The sequence below is a fragment of the Oratosquilla oratoria genome, chromosome 41 (genome assembly GCF_046742065.1).
Source record: "Oratosquilla oratoria isolate Oo_2021 chromosome 41, ASM4674206v1, whole genome shotgun sequence".
NCBI lineage: Eukaryota > Metazoa > Arthropoda > Malacostraca > Stomatopoda > Squillidae > Oratosquilla > Oratosquilla oratoria.
The window spans coordinates 8,424,242-8,446,790 of record NC_134817.1 but is presented as its reverse complement, the minus strand read 5'-3'; the positions used below and the strand labels follow the sequence as shown (position 1 = coordinate 8,446,790).

The window sequence follows — 22,549 nt, the reverse complement described above, 5'->3', positions numbered from 1 at the left end:
GAGACTTTACGTCTTCTTCAGGAGACTTTACGTCTTCTTCAGGAGACTCTACGTCTTCTTCTGGAGACTTTACGTCTTCTTCAGGAGACTTTACGTCTTCTTCAGGAGACTACGTCTTCTTCAGGAGACTTTATGTCTTCTTCGGGAGACTTTACGTCTTCTTCGGGAGACTTTACGTCTTCTTCTGGAGACTTTACGTCTTTTTCAGGAGACTTTACGTCTTCTTCTGGAGACTTTACGTCTTCTTCGGGAGACTTTACGCCTTCTTCTTGAGACTTTACGTCTTCTTCAGGAGACTTTACGTCTTCTTCAGGAGACTTGACGTCATCTTCAGGAGACTTGACGTCATCTTCAGGAGACTTTACGTCTTCCTCAGGAGACTTTACGTCTTCTTCAGGAGACTTTACGTCTTCTTCAGGAGACTTTACGTCTTCTTCAGGAGACTTTACGTCTTCTTCGGGAGACTTTACGTCTTCTTCGGGAGACTAGAAGCCTTGTTCGGGAGTCCTTACGTCTTCTACGGGAGACTTTACGTCTTCTTCAGGAGACTTTATGTCTTCTTCGGGAGACTTTACGTCTTCTTCGGGAGACTTTACGTCTTCTTCTGGAGACTTTACGTCTTTTTCAGGAGACTTTACGTCTTCTTCTGGAGACTTTACGTCTTCTTCGGGAGACTTTACGCCTTCTTCTTGAGACTTTACGTCTTCTTCTGGAGACTTTACGTCTTCTTCAGGAGACTTTACGTCTTCTTCAGGAGACTTTACGTCTTCTTCAGGAGACTTTACGTCTTCTTCAGGAGACTTTACGTCTTCTTCAGGAGACTTTACGTCTTCTTCAGGAGACTTGACGTCATCTTCAGGAGACTTGACGTCATCTTCAGGAGACTTTACGTCTTCCTCAGGAGACTTTACGTCTTCTTCAGGAGACTTTACGTCTTCTTCAGGAGACTTTACGTCTTCTTCGGGAGACTTTACGTCTTCTTCGGGAGACTTTACGTCTTCTTCGGGAGACTTTACGTCTTCTTCGGGAGACTTTACGTCTTCTTCGGGAGACTTTACGTCTTCTTCGGGAGACTTTACGTCTTCTTCGGGAGACTTTACGTCTTCTTCGGGAGACTTTACGTCTTCTTCAGGAGACTTTACGTCTTCTTCGGGAGACTTGACGTCATCTTCAGGAGACGTACAGTTGAAACGTTAGATTACATTAGTGTTTCTGGTTCAACCTGTGTTTCCTTGTGACCTTTTCCACCCTAATGTCAGTTTTTGTTACATTTTTTTTTAAGATTTCGGTTTGTCTGAATCCAGGCAATTTTGTTCCAAAGCAAGGCAATTCCATTTGGACGCGTGACGCTTTCGTTCTCGGGTCAAATGATTTTACCTTAAGACCAGGAAATTTTGTTCTTTAAAAGACAACTCTCGGTGGAAGAGGTGAAGGGAATGCTCACAGAAATCTTGGTCAGGGCACGTTTATCGAGCTGCTCGGGATGGGAAAGGTGCCTGCATGGAAGATTGCTCAGAGAACCGTCGGGTTTGGCGACGGTGTGTGAGTGAAGTGAAGTGACGTATTCCAGTTGATGATGAAGAGTTCAGAATATTTTCCTTTGCTTGAGAGACCTAACTGGAAAGTTCCAGGATATTATAAACTGGTTCCCAGCCAATGAACACTCGAGATACCATTGGTATCGTAATATCAAATAATAAAAATATATGTATATTGTAATTAGCGTAGAACCTTATAACACCAAAAACTCATCCATGACTACACTCGCGCTTAAAGATTCTTTAACCACCACGTAGCTTTCAACGTTTGTTGTCGATTCTTCGTAATAGTTTTTATCTATACCGTTTACTTCATGGTATAAGACTGTGCATAAGAACATATTGAATAGTTGGGCATAACCGTTATATTTACTTAGGAAGATTTATAATTCATATCTTTTGCCATTACTGTACATTGTTACCATGTACCTGGTGGATGACAATTGATACTCTACTTATTTTTATTCTGGCTAATAGCTGGCGATTTTATTCAGAATGAGACCCCGTTTTGACCCAAACCTGCCACTAAAGACACTATCACACTGGGCTATTTTTCCTTCGACTTTTGAAGCAGATTTACAGCCTTCAGCTTTCGGTAAGGAATCTGATATGCTGGAGGGAAAAAAATCTCCCAAATATATAAAATAACATTCTATGTATTTTTTGGTAAGGAAACAAAATAGTTTGCCATGGCGATTTTACGGAAAAAAATGATGGAGGTGAACCGCCGATTAATTTGAGGTTGGAAGAAAAATAGCCCATTGTGATTACGCCTTGAGCTGAACAAAATCTGGCATTAGCCAAAACAAAGTATTGTAGTGTAAGCCGTCATGGCGAAAGTGCTGGACCTTTGTGTATGGAATTGAATAAAGTTGAATAAAGCCCTTGGAAATAATCAATCAATCAATCAAATCAGCACTTCTCAGTCCACTGCTGAACAAAAGCCTCCTTCATAGCATTCCATGATTCACACGACCGTGCCAACCTCTGCCACGTCACTCCTGCAAACTTCTCAATCTCATCTCTCCACCTTCTGTCTGGTCCCCCTCTTCCAAAGCTTTTGGAAATAAACTAGAACAAAATCTCTCGAGGGCAACACAGGCGCATCTAGTATAATTGAAATATACTTTTCCCTCTTGGATGTCCCCCTCAGCTGAATGAAATGGGCTCGCACAAGATGAAATAAAGATTTCTTGAGTAGGCAACGCCTGTTTGCTTACGAACGCAAAGGCCAGGGCCCCGACTTCTATGCGTCTGCCTGAAGTCAAGTGTCGTTTCCTCCCAATAACTTAGTTACGCTAACTTGCTTCCCGCGACGAGTTAAGAGGTGACAGTTATGAAGTGACTGTTTTCGTGTTTGCGGTTTGTCTTGTTTTGGAAATTCTATGCATCGACGAAAACCGCTTGGTAACTGGGTTTATGTTACGAGGTTTATTCTTTGTAGGTAGAAAGTAACTTAGGGGTAAAAAAAACATTCTGGTATTACAGGTTTGCTTGAAGTATTGGATCTGAATAAACGCGATCAAAAAGAATTGTGTCGCCTGTTTTCAGTTCAATTTGAATGTCACCCACAGCACCAAACGAAATTGAGGCATTTCCGTCACATTCTGTAGATAGAGACGGAGGGAGTCGACTTATTTTGGCTTCTCGGCAAAAGCTTATGGTAATAGATAACATTGCCTGTGTAATTACAATCGATTATTTACAAAAAAGAGAGAGAGAGAATATGCATGACAGTTGCTGAAAAGGAATGTTATTTACATAATAGATTTATAAAGATGTATATACTGTCGTCAAAGGAGATTCCACCGGTCAGTCCTGGAGGGCCCATGCGGTGATTGTGAACCGCGCCTTTGAACTTCGGGAATTGGTTTGGCGACGTGCCTTAGACAGACCTCATCCAGACTATACCCACCACCTCCTCCTCCACCTTACTCCAGCTTCCAACTTTTCCACCTCAGTAAAGGGAAGGCGGACTGCGACCCGGCACAGCCGCGACCCATGGTCTCTGAGGCCTTAAGGTCCATTTTTCGTTATCAGGAAGTTGTGGAGCAGGTCTTACAACCGCCGATGGGTTGACCGCGTTATGGAGGGCGAGTGAAGGGATCTCCCGTCTACAGGCGGAACATGCTACCATCTCCGAGAACCTGGACCATGCACGCTCTGCTGGGCAGGGGGACAGTCGTGCTTTACACAGACTCGAGGAGTGCTATTGACATCATCCAGTCCAGAAAGACAATGGATGGCGTCTGATTAACAACAATCCAGCACTCGCTGTAGCTTTTGCACCAGTATGAAAGGTCTGCAACGTTTCCCTGGATCCCCAGTCACATTGGGATTCCAGGGAACGTTCTTGCGGATAATGCTGCCAAAGCAGCGACGAGGTTTAGCAGAATCACACTGCCCCTGGCCCCCATGATTACACAGATCAGGGCGTCACGATCAAGAAGGCCAGGGCCAACCACAACACCGAACTTCATCCTTCAAAATCAGCGCTGTGGTACTACCTCGTCACTAGGAACGAGGCAGTCCATCTACCTCCTGATAGAGGGACGGAATCTACCGTCCACAGAATCCGCCTTGGATATCGCAGTGGGTGGCAAGTGCTACGCGCAGGAAGAGACAATCACGAACGCTGAAGAATCTATGGGGTCGAGATGCAACAGCCCCTTCCACCACTATCTGCTAGAGTGCAGAACCACTGGTATATTTTTCACACAGGTCTCTCAGGTCACCAGTCACCGCGGCAGGGGGGCGAGGCACCTTACCTTCTCCCGTTCCGAGGGAAGCTTTAGCGTTTTGGGGGCACACCCTTCCTCTGGCGTCGCATGCAATTGAGAGGTACCCCCCTCTACCTGATCTCGGGACACCGCCATTGATAACAGTGGGCTCGCTTGGACAACAAATCCCACATATGAACAGTCTCAGGCCACCTGTTGAGGCCCGAACGGGTACAAATACATTTTTAATTTTTTTTTTTTTGTCCGTTTTTTCTCTCTGTAGGGATTTTGTCCGGGGGATTTGTCCCTTTTTTTTTTTTGGGGGGGGGGGGGGGTTGTCCTTTTTTTTTTTTTTTTTATCCTAGGGTTTTTTTATCCTAGTTTTTTTTTTTGTCTGTACCCGACAAATACTAACGCGCATGGCTATTGTTCGGTACAATCTTATGGGACACTTCAGTACCATCTGTGTACCATCTCAGGGCTAATTCGTGCGCCACCTTTGTACCCTTCAGGTGCGGAAAGATGAACGTGACAATGGATTTGTCCTATAAGTTGTTTGTGGTACTGTGCGACATCTTGTGTTCACTTGTTTATCTATTACTCCGGTTCTCGGTCATAGTGTCTTCCTTCTTCTTCTTCTTCTTCTTCTTCTTCTTCTTCTTCTTCTTCTTCTTCTTCTTCTTCTTCTTCTTCTTCTTCTTCTTCTTCTTCTTCTTCTTCTTCTTCTTCTTCTTCTTCTTCTTCTTCTTCTTCTTCTTCTTCTTCTTCTTCTTCTTCTTCTTCTTCTTCTTCTTCTTCTTCTTCTTCTTCTTCTTCTTCTTCTTCTTCTTCTTCTTCTTCTTCTTCTTCTTCTTCTTCTTCTTCTTCTTCTTCTTCTTCTTCTTCTTTTTTCTTTTTTCTTTTTTCTTGTGATCTCTGGTTTCCTTAATTCTTCTCCCCATTTTGAAATGTCCATAAATTTTTAACCATCACTTTGTTACCGTAAGAGTAATTATGGGAACGATTTAAGGAACTGAATTTCTTTATCAACTGAAATGAAGTGAATCATAAAACAAATATTATTTGATTTATTGCCATTCTAGGTGATTAAGAAGCCCAAGAATATTTTGTTATCAACACAAAAAGAGGTAAAAACTAAGTAAATATTTAACTTGATTCCGCTCCTTTGGGTCCAGCCTTAGATCTCAAGCTGCTGGATACTCAAATGAAACCTCAACAGTACAATTATTTCAGACGGGATTCAAACTGAAACAGTGATTTCGTGTAAAGGTGTTTACGGTGGTGTATATTTGTATTTAATTTTATATAATCAATGTATAACATCCATTCTTTTTCCAGGTTGAGAATTCCTCTCGCGACTGAGATTCCCCTCCGTTTCTCCCAACCCCTTGAAGGCTCAAATTCCTCACATACATTCCAAATTCCTTCCCTTCAATCCAGATACCTTTTTGTTTGAAGTTCATACCCCTATAGTATTACTTTAAAGTAAAGTAAATGTATGAATTGTCTAGTGGTACCTTTTTTAATTTTCCTTGGCAATTATGATGGTGGTGATCTAATAGAGGTGTTTAAGTGGATCAAAGACTTTAACAAGAGTGATGCAAACAAGGTCATCATATCAAGACAACAGGGCAGGACTCGCAGTAATGGATTTAAACTGGAAAAATTTAGATTTAAAAAGGAAACTGGCAAGAATTGGTTTACCAATAGTGTGTTCAACGAATGGAACAGATTTAGTAACCATGTAGTGAGCGCTGAAACTATCAATTGTTTTGAAAAACGGTTAGACAACTTTATGGATGGGGATGACAGGTGGTAGGCTAATGGACATGGGACTCCCTAGTGTAGGCCTCATGGTCTCTTGCAGTCTCCTCCATTCTTATGTTCTTATCGTGTTATATACTGGAGGCTGTTCGACCACCATTAGTCGGTAAAGTGTTTCAAGTTCATATGTGGTCACAGCTCACCTCGCACAGATCTCTACTTCAGAACCTCTTTGATGGTTTCTATTTACAAGTCTGAAAGGGTTATCATACTGGGCAATTTTTCCTCCAACCTCCAAATAATCGGGGGTACCGCCCACTTCCAGATTTTTTTCCGCCGTAAAATCATTATTTTGTTTTATCTCGAAAGCTGGGGGGTGCACATCTGTATCAGGTCGTAGGGAAAATATCTTTTACCCACATGAAGTATTGAGTATATAAATTTAATGCTGTCATTATTTTACAGACAGCATTGTTTTGATATTTGTGGCTAATCTTCATCCAAAGAATTATCCTGATAATTGTTTGATTTTTGTTATCTTTCCATTTTGCTAATTTCCTTAAATTTCTCCTTTGTCGCTTCCATAACTTCCCCAGGAGAGAAACGTTGCTTATTACAGACCAAATATACTTTCTGAATCCTACTACTAACTTTAAACTGTCTCTGTATGGCTTGTGTATCGTTTGTAACCGTTTGTCTATCACTACCCCTTATCTATGCCCTCATTATCATCATACTTATATTCCTTACCATTCCTTACCTTTTGGTGCGTGTGGTGAATTATAGGACATTTGGCCCATGAGGCACCACCTTGGAATGTTTGGATCAAAGAAGGCAGGCATTAGGCCCTGTCCACACTATTGGTTTGAACCGCGCGGAAACCGCGGCGGTACCGCATAGTTAAGGAAAAACGGCGCGGTTGTGTGTGAACGCCCCCATTGACTCGCATAGGGAATGAACCGCCGCCGTTGAAACTGTTGGTGTGAACAGGGCCTTACGGGATGAAAACATGGCCCAAACGTCCTATGATGGTGGCCCATGGCCCAAACGTCCTATGGTGGTGGCCCATGGTCCAAACGTCTTATGGTGGTGGCCCGGGGGCCAAATAACCGTTCGCGCTTTCGGTACCACCTTCGCTGCGGGACAAGATTCACGTCCCCTCGTATGTAAATAATAACTATTTGCCCAGACTTTTCTCAAAGGTAGAGCGAGGGTAGAGAGTAGAGGCCTCCGACCGGAACAAAAGACATTAAGGCATAAACTGTAGCTACTTACTCCCTCGACGCCACAGCTTTATAACAAAATCCCCGGCACACTTACTTCACCACCACTCCCCCATTCCCCGCCCTCCCCATCGTTTCTCAGTGACTCACGCTGTTCACGCCGCTCTCCAGCATCACCCAATTTCTCCCTCACCAGATCGAAGATAATGGCAAGTTGATCTTCACCCACGGGGGGTCCAAACCTCGCAAGAAGTCCTTCCGGAGCCGTTCCAACAGCCTCTCCCTCTCTTTCACCTCAGACAGCGACACAGATAGGACGGGATTCCTTATCCGGTACTCCTGGGTCCTACAAGGTAAGTTGTATGTCTTTTTGGTACAATATTTCAACCCGTCACGTGGTGACGAGCACCTCATTTTCAGACGCGTCACCCTGGTCCACTGTAATATTTATGTGTGCATACACACCGAGGGGAAAATAGACGGCGATGGTGGACGATTTCGCTCTGGAAAGCTCAAAAAGAGTTCCTGAAATGAGCTCAAAATTCGAGGAGGAAGGCAAAAGGCATAATCGTCCCTGTGAATAAATTGTGAAGGACCTACAAATGTATTGTATTATTGCATTCATAGACTATGCGAATACTACAAATAATCCATATTTACAAAATCATAACAATTGTTAAAGAAAAAAAAATGTAAATCTTGGCAGCAGATTTTCTTTTAAACTTGGTTTGTTAAAAACAACAGCGCACTCTGGTCCACTGAATAGACTTTTAATTCTTCTGAACGATGAATTTTCTTATACCGACCATGAATCACCTCTTTGTCCACTCTACCTGACCCTTCTCCAACTGCCTCCTCTAGAATGTGACGGGGAATTGAACAAGACTGGGGGCATCGTGTCCTCCCCGTACTATCCCAGCGCTTACGGGGCCAACGTCTCGTGTGTGTGGACCCTGAGGCACTCCCCTCTTCACGTGGCCACAGTACTCCTGCATCGTCTTCGTATTGATGGCGGTGACACCTTGACAGTAAGTATCGTTCCTTGTCGTGGTTTGATATGTTGGAAGATTTATTTTCCTTCAGCAGATCAGATTCCTTCCCGAAAGCTGCGGGCAGCAAATCAGCTCTAAGAGTCGAAGGGAAAATAGCCTAGTGTGATAACGCTGCCCCTTCTTCCTTCAGTTGTCTGACGGAGAAACGACGGTGGAGCTGACGAAGTCCTCCCGTCTGCAGCGCCGACTGATGGAGTTCCGACCTTCCCTCGGTGTGACGTTTACTTTTACCAGCGACAGTGAGAGAAACAAAGGCTACTTTCTCATGCAATACGCTACATGTAAGTACATACATATACCATAGGGTTTCCCCCGTATAAGGGAGGTAGCAAAAAAAAAAAAAGACATAGAAACCACTCCCACCCATTCCATCCCTAACATACTCCCCTCCCCTCCACCCTCTTCCCTCCCTCTTATTTTGGCATCTCCTGGATGACGGGTCATCCCTGCATCTCGCCCATTGCCCCGGGTCAGAATCAGTGTCGTAAGACACAGCACATCCGCAGCAAGGCCGCTTCATTAAATCGGCGAGTCCCCCCTCTTCGTCATTAATTAATCACAAAGTTTCAACTTTTGTACTTTACCTCTTCAGCATCCTGAGATGTAGTGTACCGGCGGCATGTTTCTATTTAATTATTTATTTATACTTATTTTTCTGCAGACAGCTATTTGTGTTTTGGGTTTCATGCCACAGTTTTGTTGAGGTCAGATTCGACCGAAAAGGGTCAAATTGGACTATGAATATGGATGCACTTATAAGCAAATTTGCCGATCACGAGTTACCGAATCGGCTTTCCCATATCTACCGATACCGATGAATCGGCCACCGAATACTTACAATAACATTATGTGTTGCGTTTCAGCACGAATCATTATGACCCTGGCGTTCATAACCTTTTGCAGATCGGGAGGGCAGCTGTGACTTCGTCCTGTCGTCGTGCGGCTGGCACCCGTCTGACCCGCTGCAGGCGTGGGCGCTTCACGGTAGGTGATGGCCAGCCAACGGTTCCCGCGTTCAAATATTCGCACACAACCCTAGATGATATTTTTTTGCACTTTTTCGTAACCTTTCATATAAGGTTCGATTATGGAGTGTAAAGTACATTATTGAGTTAGATGGTAACTTAACAATAGACTTAACATTAATCTAGAACTTTAAAAACTTAGCATCCGCATATAGTTAGAAATATTTACACTAAGTGTATCAGCCTGCCAGCCGGCGTGATTTGCATCCTCAGGTTTAGTGTATGGATTATGATTTTCATAGAAGCGTTAGTTATTGTGTCAGCATTAATGATAGTGCCAGTAGTCGTATTAGTAGTACATCTATTTATGGAATATCTTTAGTTGTAAATACGCATACAATTCCCTTCACTTTGTAATGGAAGTTTCCGAGTGAAAACATATTTTCCTTTTAACTCTTTGCGGGGGAAAATTAAGCAGTTAGTCGTCTTTTACGACGCTCGAGGGTGTTTTTGTCTCCCGACACAGGCTGCCAAGGAAAAATGGAGAGATGGAGTCATAAAGTGAATGAACGAGGGTAGGAGAAAGGAGAGAGAGAGAGAGAGAAAAAAAAAAATACAACATCCCCGTTCGAGTGGATATTAATTTTCTATCATAGAAGAATACTCTTTGTTTGTGATCTATAAGGGGTCTCGCAAAGTCCTTAAAATATTGAATGCATGAATTTTATGTAGTTAATATCTTATGTGGTGTTTATTAGTGTTACGGATAGTAGAAATAGTATGATGTATGTAGTATGACGTTGAAAAAATATCGGCAACATCTCTAACAATGGAATGATTTTTGTGTATTATTGCGACGAATAAACGAATGATATTCAGTGCTGATAAAGACCAAATTTTGCCGATAAATTTATGAATGATATCGTTCTCAAATATATACGGATTGAAACAGCGACCTACAGTTGGTAGCCCTACAAGCATGTCGGAATGGGTCCGTCGCATCACCTCCAACTTGCAGCTCGACAGCAGTGGGGAATTCGACCTGTGGGGAATTCCCTACTGGTGGGGAATGGCGGAGTTGCCAAGTGGGGAATGATCGGTCGGACAGAAGAACCACTGTCTTTTTTTTTTTTTAATCGATGTGTTTTTGTTTCTTTTTGTCTGTTTCTGGTGTCTTCTTGTTGTCACATTTCGTGAATTTGTAAATTTACAAATTCTATTTTAACCCATGCAGTGTTTAGTAACTAAACACTGCATGGGTTAAAATCGAATTTGTCAAAGACCGATGCTGTGGTGGGAAATGGAGAGTTGGCTCACTAAAAAGTGGGGAATTGGAGAAAAAAGGTTAAGTACCCCTGCTCGACAGAAAGCAATTGCTTCCTTAGCCCTACTGCTATGGGTCGGTGACAAAGAAACACTTCTACACTAAAAGGACATGGAGGCCCTAAGGACTATCACCAACCACATTATTACTAGTACTATTCAGATTTTGGTTAAAGGTGATGCTACTTTCTACATTGATCATTTTCTTTCAAATGGTTTCTTTGGTTCTAACTATTCTCCGAAGTGCAGGGTTTAATCTCATTGCTTTCATTTCCCTCCTCCCTGCTCTACCTCCATTCGTCTTTTTCATTTCCCCCCCTGAACCTTTCCTCCTTCTCCTCCTCCTCCTCCTCTTTCTCCTCCTCCTCCTCTTCCTCCTCCTCCTCCCTCTCCTCTTCCTCCTCTTATCTTTCCTATTTTCTTTTGCTCTCCTTTCATTTTCTCATCCTCTCTTTCCTGTACATCTTTATTCTTTTTCCCTCCTTCTTTCACTTCTCGATCTTTGCCTCCCCTTCCTTGTCATCTCCCTCTACATTCTCGTCTTTTACCTTCTCGTCCTCCCTCTTGTCCTAATCCTCGTCTACTACATCTTCTTCCCGCTTCTTCTTCTTCTTCTTCTTCTTCTTCTTCTTCTTCTTCTTCTTCTTCTTCTTCTTCTTCTTCCTCTTCTTCTTCCTCTTCTTCTTCCTCTTCTTCTTCCTCTTCTTCTTCTTCTTCTTCTTCTTCTTCTTCTTCTTCTTCTTCTTCTTCTTCTTCTTCTTCTTCTTCTTCTTTTACCTAGAACAGCTTCCCTTCCTCTCGTCTTCCTCTTCCTTCTTTTCCTCCACCTCCTCTTCCCCCTCTTACTCTACCTCTTTTCCCTCCTCTTGTTTCTCTTCTTCCTCAGTCGACTTACCTGATTCAGTCTCTCTCTACCGAGTGCCAGGCCACAGGGCTGCACCCAGACATCACTAGTACGACACTACATGAAAGCGTCTCTAATTTGCCACGGATTGAGTGGGAATGAATTTGAAGAAATGGAATGAGGAACAGTGGCCTAATGGGAGAAGGAGTGGGCAAGGAGAATGAAGCCTCTGGGAGTTGGGGTGCTTGTGTGTGGCCGGCAGATTAGTAAACAAAGGCTTTAGTGCAATAAAGGAAGAGATTAATGTTGGTGGGTGTGTGGTCGAGAGAGAAAATGAAAACGGTAATCTAAATACCCGAGCGAAGGAAATTTGAGTGGTAAGACGAAGAACAAGGAAGGAAAGATTTTTGTTTTTTAGTGATTCTCTTAGAAAGCTGGAAATCAGGTCGTGAGGCCGCGTTCTGGATTGTTCGTTTGTTATTTTGCTTAAGTAAGATGAAGTCTCTAACAAGCCAGCAACTGAGCTCTTGGGATCGGCTCTATGGGTCGCTTAATTAGCTGTAGATTGTGCTTTGGGAGTTACGACACAGGCGAAGAGAGTAAAATACTACAATACGAGTCCTTTCATCACCGTAGGAATTGCGAGTCTCCTATGACCTCGTTTTCTTCATCTAATGCTATTTTTTCTTTCTGTAGGTTAAAGTAATGAGTAGAGAGAAAATCTTGAAAGGAAAGACAGGAGGAAACAGGCGACAGGACCCGTTTTCTAGTTTCTTTTTAATAAAAGGGTTTCACCTCTTTCTCTCTGTTTATTGTGGTATTGGATTATTGATTGTAGTATACACGCAGGAATTCACTAGATAGATTGATAGTTATATGAATATGTAAAGTAAATAAGATGAAAGCTTTCAATGATAGGTAAGCTTGCTTATAGAATCACCATGGATATCTTTACAAAGACAAAATATACATGATAATTGTTGAAAAAGAATATTATTTGCGTACAACGTAGAGGTAAAAAAACTGCTGGGTAAGGTTAAGTCACTTCAGGTTTCTCTAGTATATTGCTGAGTACATGTGTATATAATGAGAGGAGTTTGTCATCGAAGCTAGTTTTGCGATCAACCAAGGAGTAAATGGTGTGTTCGGTATTATGATACTTGTTGTCTCAAGTTACAGTGACTGGAAACTCAGTTTCACAGTTGTCAGTAACGGTCATCGGATCCTTCCATGGATCCCTCTGGAAAAGAAGAAGAAGAAAAAGAACTGTTGCATAAGACCATTTATTTAATTTGAGGAAAAAAAAAAACCCGGAATGTACTGTGTACTTGTCACTTGTGATGAATACTTCTGAGGTAGTTGAAATAAACAGCTATCGATGGCTACGCAAGTGTGCTCGGGATTTTAGAGGGATACTTCCATTGACCATTTTTTTTTATAGCATCAGTCGTGGCAAAGTGGACTGCAATGAGGTTTGGCGATCACATGGGGTTAGGTTCGAGTCCTGAGAAAGGTAGTCATTTATTCACCCTCTTGTCCATGTTATATTAGCGAGGGGTCATTTCCATGCCACCGGCTACCAGGAAGAGCAGGAGGAGGAAAAGGAGAAGAAAGATGAAGAAGAGGATGAACATAAGTATAAGGAATAAGATGAGGAAGAACTGGAGGAGGATTAGAAGAAAACAGAGGAGGAGAAGACGAATGGTTTGAAAGACAGCTGCCGGTTTTCAATTGTCTATACGTGAAAGAAAATGGGGAGAAAGTAATTGAAATTTATAGACCTTTGGGCCCACTCCAAAGATCGACCCTTTGTGGCTGCACTTAGTAGATAGGCTTGGCGGATGGGGTGTGGGGAGATGATTCTCTCGGACGTCCATCTCATAGAATCACTACAGGCCCTTTGTTCAGTATGTTGAGTGAATGAATTCATGGGAGGATCGTGAGAGAATGAGTTTGTGACATTATCATCGCTACGAAATGTACATTAAATGATTTGCTTATTGCACGAATGAGTTCTTGGACACATGGATAGGTGAATGTTGAATGTTAGTATTTAGTGACAGTATTTCGAGAGTGTAGGATAAAATTCAATTTAGTAAGATTGTAAGAATTAATGAGATGAATATAGTCCACTAATGCGGTGCTTTAATAATAGTAATGCCAATTCAGTGATCAAATGCACAAAATATTTTAACAAGAAGCTGATTACACGAGGGTATAACTTCAAAGAAGTACATAAAATTAAGAGGAAATGAAAATGCAAAGAAAGAAAATGGGGGAAAAAGGTGAGGAAAAGTGAACGAATAGAAGAGGGACGATGTACGTAGAAACAGATGAGGGTACTAAAAAGAAAATAAATGAATAAAAAATAAATAAATAAACATATAAATAAAAATATGGTCAGAGGTGAAATTGGTGTGGCCTTTTTCAGAACCTGCGCTTTATGAGGAGTGGGAAAACTAATCAACTAATCAGAAGAGAGATTTTAAGATATACCGGGATCAGGACAAAACTTAATGTAGATTATGTCGGAAGTAGACAGAGATATTTGTAAAAAGACGCACACAAACGCACACGCACAAACACACACGCACACGCACAAACACACGCACACGCACAAACACACACACACACACACACGCAAACACACACACACACACAAACACACACACACACACGCACAAACACACACACACACACACACGCACGCACGCACGCACGAACACACACACACACACACACACACACACACACACACACACACACACACACACACACACACACACACACACACACACACACACACACACAGACACACACGTCGGATACACGGCGAAGATTGAAACTCCGGAGAAGAAATGCAACTTTTGTGGATCTCAACGACGAGGGAGTACCTTGTTGTATTAGTAGGGAAAAGGTAAAGCTCGTGGTGTAGTGGGAAGGTGAAGAAATAGGAGAGAGAGGGATTACAGAGGAAAATGGAAGGAAATGAGGAAGGGGACGAACGGGCCCCGGATCTTAGAAGAGGTGTAAACAAACGGGGGACAGAAAACACAGACGAGGAACAAGGAAGCAGAGGTGTGAAGAGCAGAAATATAGATAATAACAGCTCAATGGAAAGAGAAGATAACTGCTTTTATGGATTTAATGAGGGAGGAGGTGATTTTTTTAAATTTAATTAATCTAATTTAATTTAAAAAAAATGAACGAAGAATGGGAGGTTAGGTTTAACCAATTAACTCTAGTTCCCGAAAGAGTTGATAAGCTGGAAGAACTAAAGAAAGAGATATCAAAATCTAACTAAATAAGTAGAAGAATTAAAAAGGCAGTTAAGAGAAGTAAATGAAGAGAATGAGGAATTAAAGAGGAATAATAAAGAAAAAAAAAAAAGTCCATAGCAAAAGAGGTAAGTGGTTGGAAAAAAGTACAAGAGAACAATGGATGAAAGAAACTAAAGACATAGTTATTAAAGTGATGAGAGAGAAGGAGAATATAGTAAGAGACTTAGCGGATAAAAAGAAATGTATAATTATATTAGGGATGGAAGAGAAGTGTAATCTAAATAGGACTACAAGATTAAAGGAGCGAAAGGAAAAAGTAAATAAGATATTAGTAGTTCAAGAAGATGAACCAGAAATAGGGAAACAAATAGAAGAAATATATAGACTCGGGAAATACAATACAGATAAGACCAGATCAATTCAGGTCACAAACGACAGTAGAGAATATCTTAGCAAAAACAGGGAAACTAGCAGATAGTGAGCAACATAAACAGATATGGATAAAAAGAGAGATGAATAAAGAGGAAAGAGAGGATGAGAAAGCAAAAAGACTAGAGGCCAAGGAAAAAACGAGAAAACAGTCACAAAAAGAGAAATTCTATTGGAGAGTAGTGAATATGAAAGTGAGGAAATGGTTCATAGCAGAGGAAAACAGAAGGGAAACGGAAAACACAATGAGAGTAGCAAAAAATTAAAAGTGTCTTACACAAATATAGATGGCTTAATAACAGGCTTGAACGAACTGAATGCTTATATGAAAGAAAAAGAACCGGACAATGGGAATTGTAGAGACAAAATTGAAAGGTCCACTACCACCTAACAGTGTAGGACATGGTGCATATAATTGTTGGATTAGAAACAGAGAGGTAAAACAAGGGGGTGGAGTTATGTTCCTGACTAAGAAGGATATAAATGTGAGTAATGTAATATATGGAAAGAATAGAGATTATTATGATGGAAGTGGAGGACAAGGATGGGAAGAGCAGGAAGTTTGTGGTAAATTATGTGCCTCCTAAAACGGCTTCATGGGAAGAGAGAGAACACAAAAATATGTTAGAAGACACAAGGGCAACACTAAATAAGATAATAGAAACAAGGAAGACCCTACTAACTATAGACCGGTCTCTTACAATTACGATAGCTAAAATATGTGAAAGAATTATTAAAATTAGATGGTTAAGGGATTTGGAAAAAAACAACGTACTAAATCCAAGGCAATTTAGATTTGGACAAGGACGATCATGAGTCACACAATTAATGTGTTTCTATTCAAGGCTAATAGATGTAATACAAGAAAGAGATGTTAGAAACTGCAGGAGGAATACAGGGAAAATTGCTGAAGTGGATGGAAGACTTCTTGCATAAAAAAAAAAAAAAAAAATGAGAGTGGTGATAAGAGACAAACACTCTAATTGGGATGAAGTGATTAGTGGAGTTCCACATGGAACAGTTTTGGCTCCAATAATGTTTGCTATACATATATTAATGATATGGATAAAGGAATTGAAAGTTATGTGAGCTTCTTTGCGGACGATGCAAAATTGTTGAAAAAAGTGAACACTGTAGAAGATTGTGAGCCACTGCAGAGTGATTTCAATAAAGTATGGGAATAGAGTAGAAAGTAGGAGATGGAATTCAATATTAAGAAGAGTAGTATAATGGAATGTGGAAAAGGCAAAAAAAAAAAAGAATATTGGGATCATGTAAATTAGGAGAAGAAATAAAAATAAAAAAAAAGTAGAAAATGAGAAGGACCTGGGAGTCATTATTATGAATAATATGTCCCCTGAGAAACATATAAATACATTTTTTGGAGAAATTTATAATTTAATAAGAATAATAAAAGTGGCATTTACATACCTGGACGAAGAAATGGTGAAGAAAATACTAGTCACTTTGATAAGACCAAGATTGGAGTATGCAGCGACGACGTGGTCACCAAGTACAAAAAAATGTATAACAAAACTTGAAAGAATACAAAGAGCAATTACGAAATTGACACTAACATGTATAACAAACTTGAAAGAATACAAAGAGCAATTACGAAATTGACACCAACATTCTCTAAACTATCATAAGAGGAGAGACTAGCAAAAATTGAGCTACAGACATTAGAGCAAAGAAGAGAGAGAGGAGATTTGATAACTATTTATAGAATCATGAAAGGCATAGAAACTATTGATAGAGAGGATCTAATAAAATGGGATAGTATAGACACAAGAGGACACAGTAAGAAAAGAAATAAAAAAGACAATTATAGAAGAGATCTGAAAAAGAACAGCTTTCCCCACAGGATAAAAGACATTTGGAACAAGTTAGATGAAAATGTGGTGTGTGCAAAAACGCTACACGAATTCAAAAACAGTCTAGATAAAACAAGATATGAAGCCTAGCTACACACACACACACACACACACACACACACACACACACACACACACACACACACATACACACACACACACACACACACACACATATATATACAGGCACTCATGGCGCAGTGGTAGAGGTCCTGCCTGTCACTACACATATCTGGGTTCGAATCCTGTCCAGGACTGAAATAATTTCAGTATTGCTGAGCTGCGAGTCGTCACTCCAACTTTCGTGGGCGGGTAGTTGGGGATGTGTGTGCATGTAAGGTCACAGCATTACCCATAGATCGGTCATATATGAGCTCTGATCTCTCTTCCGGGAGGGAAATAGCTGTCGATCACGAGTCCAACACGTGATCCAAGACCATGGTGAATCACACAAACCTCCAGTTTGCAGCTCTACAGACAGCAATTGCTTCCTTCCCCCTACTACTATGTATGTATGTATGTATGTATGTATGTATGTATGTATGTAATGTAATGTATGTATGTATGTACGTATGTATGTATACCAGGTTACAGCATTTTTGGACTCTCAGTAATTGTGCAATCGGTAGAGCAGTGGGCTAACATTTGAATGGACCCCGGATAGAGGCTTCGCGAGGCCCGGGTTTGATTATCTGAAAGACTTCAGCGTAATGAGTGATTTATTTCATGATAGTTATGACGGTGAAGCGAACAAAAGCCTCGTTTATATGCTGCTGTACCTCATGGGAGGCGACAGGAAATGAGTGAAACGAAAAACATCGAATGGCAGTTGGCGGTCATTTTCATTCCTTGGGTATAAGACGATGTCAGGTTCTGACTCTTTTGTAAGCTTTTTTGTTCCTGGATAGTCACAACAACGAAGCGAATACATTCATACATGTACATATATGGATGCATTAGAAATGTTATATTAGCATAAAAAGTTGTGACTGTTATGGAGGGATCACAACATGCAGAATAAATTTCAACTCATTATTTGTAAAGTTGTATTGCTAAGATCGAATTCACGAAATCTATATTCATTATGCCAGGTCAAATGAATCCTGTCATAAACCTACAATAATTTTTCAGATTTAAAACTAAGCCACTTGTAACCCCCTACTCACTGAACTACTCACCAGTTTTCCTATATTTCAATAGCCATGTATATTTTTGCACATAGATAGTGCATACTTAGGAATACGAACGCAAAAATGCAAGGGTTCTGATACCTCCAGTCTTTAGATGTAGTAATGTTACAACACCGAAAAGTTATAATTCTCTAAAGCAGTTTGCTTCTACTCCCACGACTGATCAGCAATCAGTCTAATGACCCGATCTTATCATTCTTCACCCTCACAGAATCCAACAAGAAAATGCAAGTCAGTGAGAACGAGGGGACCACTCTCCAATTGCCCAGAGGCTACAGAGCCATCCTGGCCTCTCCTTATATAACTCCTGCCAAAGGTCAGTATCGGGCGCCATGAAGTTATATACATATATATATATATATATATATATATATATATATATATATATATATATATATATATATATATATATATATATATATGTAACACTGTGCGAGAGGAATTATTGTACACTCCTACTGATTGTGTAAACAACGCTTTGGTCTCAACAAAAACTAAATGGGGCGTGTGGCAAGAGATAAAAAATCATTTGATAACGTCTTAATTCTTCTAATACATTGACGTCCTCAAAGCTAAATGAAGTTGTATAGCGCGGGGGGGATTTTTTTTTCTTGCTGTGTCACTATAGTAAAAGGGTTAAAAAAGATTGCGTTGATCATTGTATGTCTGCCTTGCAATTCAATCACATTCATCTTTTCTTCGAGAATCGCTTCTTCACTACAATGCCAGTCTCATTTATTCCAACATCTCTAATAACACTCGTTGCCAAAGAGGTTTCACGCGGTTGAACAAAACCATCTTGCGCTAACTGAAGTAAAACAACTAAGAACATTTGGTGAGGGACTCAGGAACTTCTGTCTTACGGCTCCTTAACAATTTACCCAAACAGTTGTCTTCTCGAAGAACGGGTCCACTTCGATATCTTCGATCTTTTCAACGCCGTTCTCTTCTGTCATCTCGCACCCGATGTGTCTCCTTCTCGAGTACAAGATCCTCGGCCCAGACGCTCACGACCTGACCGTCATCCTTCGGGACGATGAGGTTCCATCCGAAAGAGGAGCTCCACCACTCGAGCCCAAGGAACTCCTCAGCATTCATGGTCCTCAAGGGGAGCTCGTCCTAAAAGAAGCTGTCAACTTTACAGCCAAGGGACCTTTCCAGGTAAGCTGTATTTATCTGTTTATTCATTTATCTATTTTATTTTTTACAAGCACCGGCTTCGCCATGGGCGCTTGGCCGACGGCGCTGCTCGCTTCGCGAGCGGACGCTTCGCGCCCTGCCCTTCGCTCGCGGCTAATCAATCGCCTCGTTGCCGTGACGTCGGTGTTCTCGGCCAATCAGTCGTCTTCGTTGCCATGACGCCACTCTCGGCCAATCAGTTGTCCCCGTTGCCGTGACGTCACCAAACTCTCAGCCAATCAGGTTCTCGTGGACTGTTACCAAATCACCGTCACCGGCTAGATTTTTTTTTTCTCCAAAAACAGACATTTTAATTTTCTATTTATTAATACAGGCCGCGGGTTTCGACCCTCCCAGTTTCGCGACATGCTCAAGGAAGTTATGCAATCTGGTGACCCATTGGCCATTGGAATGATCACAATTAGGAATATTATTTAATAAAGAGGATTCTATTATTTTTCTTCTAAAACTGCATTTAGATTTATAAATTGTTTCAGCGTCGTCCCAATTTATTCGATGGTTTTTATCGGCGACATGCTGAAATACGGCGGTGTTTTCTTGCCCATATTTAACTGAGTTCTTGTGTTCTTTGATCCTAGTAGTGAAGTCTCTACCCGTTTGTCCCCAATATACATCATTACAATCTAAACAAAGTAACTTGTAAACTCCAGGAGTTATATTACTTTTTGATGATCAGTAAAGTTGTAAATGTACATCACAGATCGCCGATTTTCTTTCCTTCCTAAGGATGTTTTGTGCCTACTGCTTGGAGGCAAGCAAACGTTGTTCCTGTTTTTAAGAAGGGAGATAGATTGTCTATATGCAACCACAGGCCAATCAGTTTGACATCGGTTATAGGAAAAATGCTTGAATCAGTAATAGTAAACAGACTCAGAGAACACATTAAAAGACATAATCTAACTCGTGATTCACAGCATGGTTTCTCCAAGGGTAAGTCATGTGTGACTAATCTTCTATCCTTTTACACTAAAGTATATAAGGCGTCAGATAACAATGATAATTACGATGTTATTTACCTTGACTTTAGCAAAGCGTTCGACAAGGTGCCACACCAGAGACTACTAAATAAAATCAAAGCCCATGGCATAGGAGGAAAAGTGTTAGAATGCTTGGGTTAGTAACAGAAAACACCGGGTCACCATAAATGGGGTAAAATCTAGGTGGGGCAATGTTATTAGTGGGGTCCCCCAGGGCTCGGTTTTGGGTCCCTTGTTGTTCATTATGTACATAAACGACTTAGACGACGGGATAAATAGTGATGTTAGTAAGTTTGCGGACGACACTAAAATAGGACGCCTAATTAGGTCAGGAGACGACGCAGAGATTCTGCAGGATGATCTTAACAAATTGTTCACATGGTCTGTGAAATGGCAAATGAAATTCAATATCTCTAAGTGTAGCGTGGGGGCTACACAGTCTCGAAAATAGATACAGCTTAGATAACACGCTTTTAGAGAAAACTGAGTGCGAGAGAGACTTGGGAGTTCTAGTGAGTCCGGACCTTAAAACCAGGAAACAGTGCATTAGCGCCAGGAATAAAGCTAACAGAGCATTAGGTTTCATTGCTAGGACGGTAACGAACAAAAGTGCAGAGGTAATTATTAAACTCTATCTAGCGACAGTTAGACCCATCCTTGACTATGCGGTACATTTTTGGTTTCCGTCGTACAGAATGGACATCAGTTCACTAGAGTCAGTACAGAGAAGAATGACCAAAATGATACAAGGACTCGGAAATTTGCCTTACGAAGAGAGGCTTAGGCACCTAAACTTACACTCTCTGGAGAGACGCAGTGTGCGGGGTGATCTAATAGAGGTGTTCAAGTGTATCAAAGGCTTTAACAAGGGTGATACAAACAAGGTCATCATATTAAGACAACAGGGCAGGACTCGCAGTAATGGATATAAACTAGACAAATTTAGATTTAAAAGGGAAGTAGGCAAGAATTGGTTTACTAATAGGGTGGTCGACGAATGGAATAAACTTAGTAACCCTGTAGTAAGCGCTGAAACTATCAGTTGTTTTAAGAAACAATTAGACAACTTTATGGATGGGTATGGCAGGTGGTGATGGATACGGAGCTGCCTAGTGTAGGCCTTATGGTCTCTTGCAGCCTCCTTCATTCTTACGTTCTTATGTTCCTTTGGGCGATGTCGTCTCCTCATAACGGCGGCTGTGTCACCGAGTTTTTTTTTTCTTCTGAGGACATCAACGCCAAACCTTCTCTCTTCCTGTAGGCGGTCTGGCCGAGGTTTCTCTCTTCCGGAAGACACTCTGTCGCCGAGCCTCTCCTTCCTGAGACGACGTCACTGAACTCTTTCCCTCCCGAAAGGTGGTGGAGTTGAGTTTCTCCTCCAACATATTGCGATTTTGCCAAGCCTCTTTACCTGAAGAGTTCTACTATTCCACCATTCCTGCACCCTCCTTTAACCTCTCTTTTACTACCTCTACTTCTTCGGTGTGATATTGTTCGTAAGGATCGAAGTCCTAACTACTTCAGACAAAATAATGTATAATTTCCTCTTACACATCCATTGGTAGTATCGTTGTTTGTAGGTGTCTCCCGTCTTCACGTCTCCACTCTCCCATCGTGTCTGTCAGGCCAAAAGGCCATCTCTCACACAGTTCACGAGCTGAGACACAATAATGATTTTCAATATCAAATCCAATAATCACGCGACTTTAATCTAATGTTGTGACTCACTATTTACTTCTCTCTACCAGTTTCATTCGTATTTGAGAATTATTCTGTATGCGATCTTTTATGGAGGGGAGAGGAGAGGAGAGGAGAGGAGGTGAAACAGGAAGAGGGAGTGGGAAAGAGAGGAGAGGGAGTAAGAGGGAAAGAAGAAGACTTATGATAAAGACTGAAAGAGTAAAGAAATCGGGAAAAAGATTAAAAAGATCAAGAAAAGGAGGAGGAGGGGGAAGAAAGGGAGAGAAAGGGAGGAGGAAGAATGGAAGAAATAAGAGGAGAAGAATAGGGTAAAAGAGAAATGAAAGATGGGACACAATGTGAATAAAAAAATGTACGAAAATTTTAAGGAGAGGCAGTAAAAATAATAAAACAAATTATTATATGAAAATAAATAGAATAGACAAATAGATCAATCAATTAATGAAAATAATGATATATATATATATA

At 41.2% G+C, this 22,549-nt stretch overlaps 1 protein-coding gene across 4 annotated transcripts in view; it reads left to right on the top strand.

Annotated features, from left to right (window-relative positions):
- The window catches only part of LOC143020942 (uncharacterized), a 137,806-nt gene that overhangs the window by 38,648 nt on the left and 76,609 nt on the right, over window positions 1-22,549 (top strand). For all 4 annotated transcript variants that reach the window (XM_076177934.1, XM_076177933.1, XM_076177931.1 and 1 more), the window contains exons 9-14: window positions 7,442-7,598; window positions 8,107-8,273; window positions 8,428-8,578; window positions 9,201-9,281; window positions 18,415-18,519; window positions 19,093-19,364. In XM_076177934.1, the coding sequence (XP_076034049.1) occupies window positions 7,442-7,598; window positions 8,107-8,273; window positions 8,428-8,578; window positions 9,201-9,281; window positions 18,415-18,519; window positions 19,093-19,364 (933 nt within the window). The remainder of the gene's footprint in view (window positions 1-7,441; window positions 7,599-8,106; window positions 8,274-8,427; window positions 8,579-9,200; window positions 9,282-18,414; window positions 18,520-19,092; window positions 19,365-22,549) is intronic.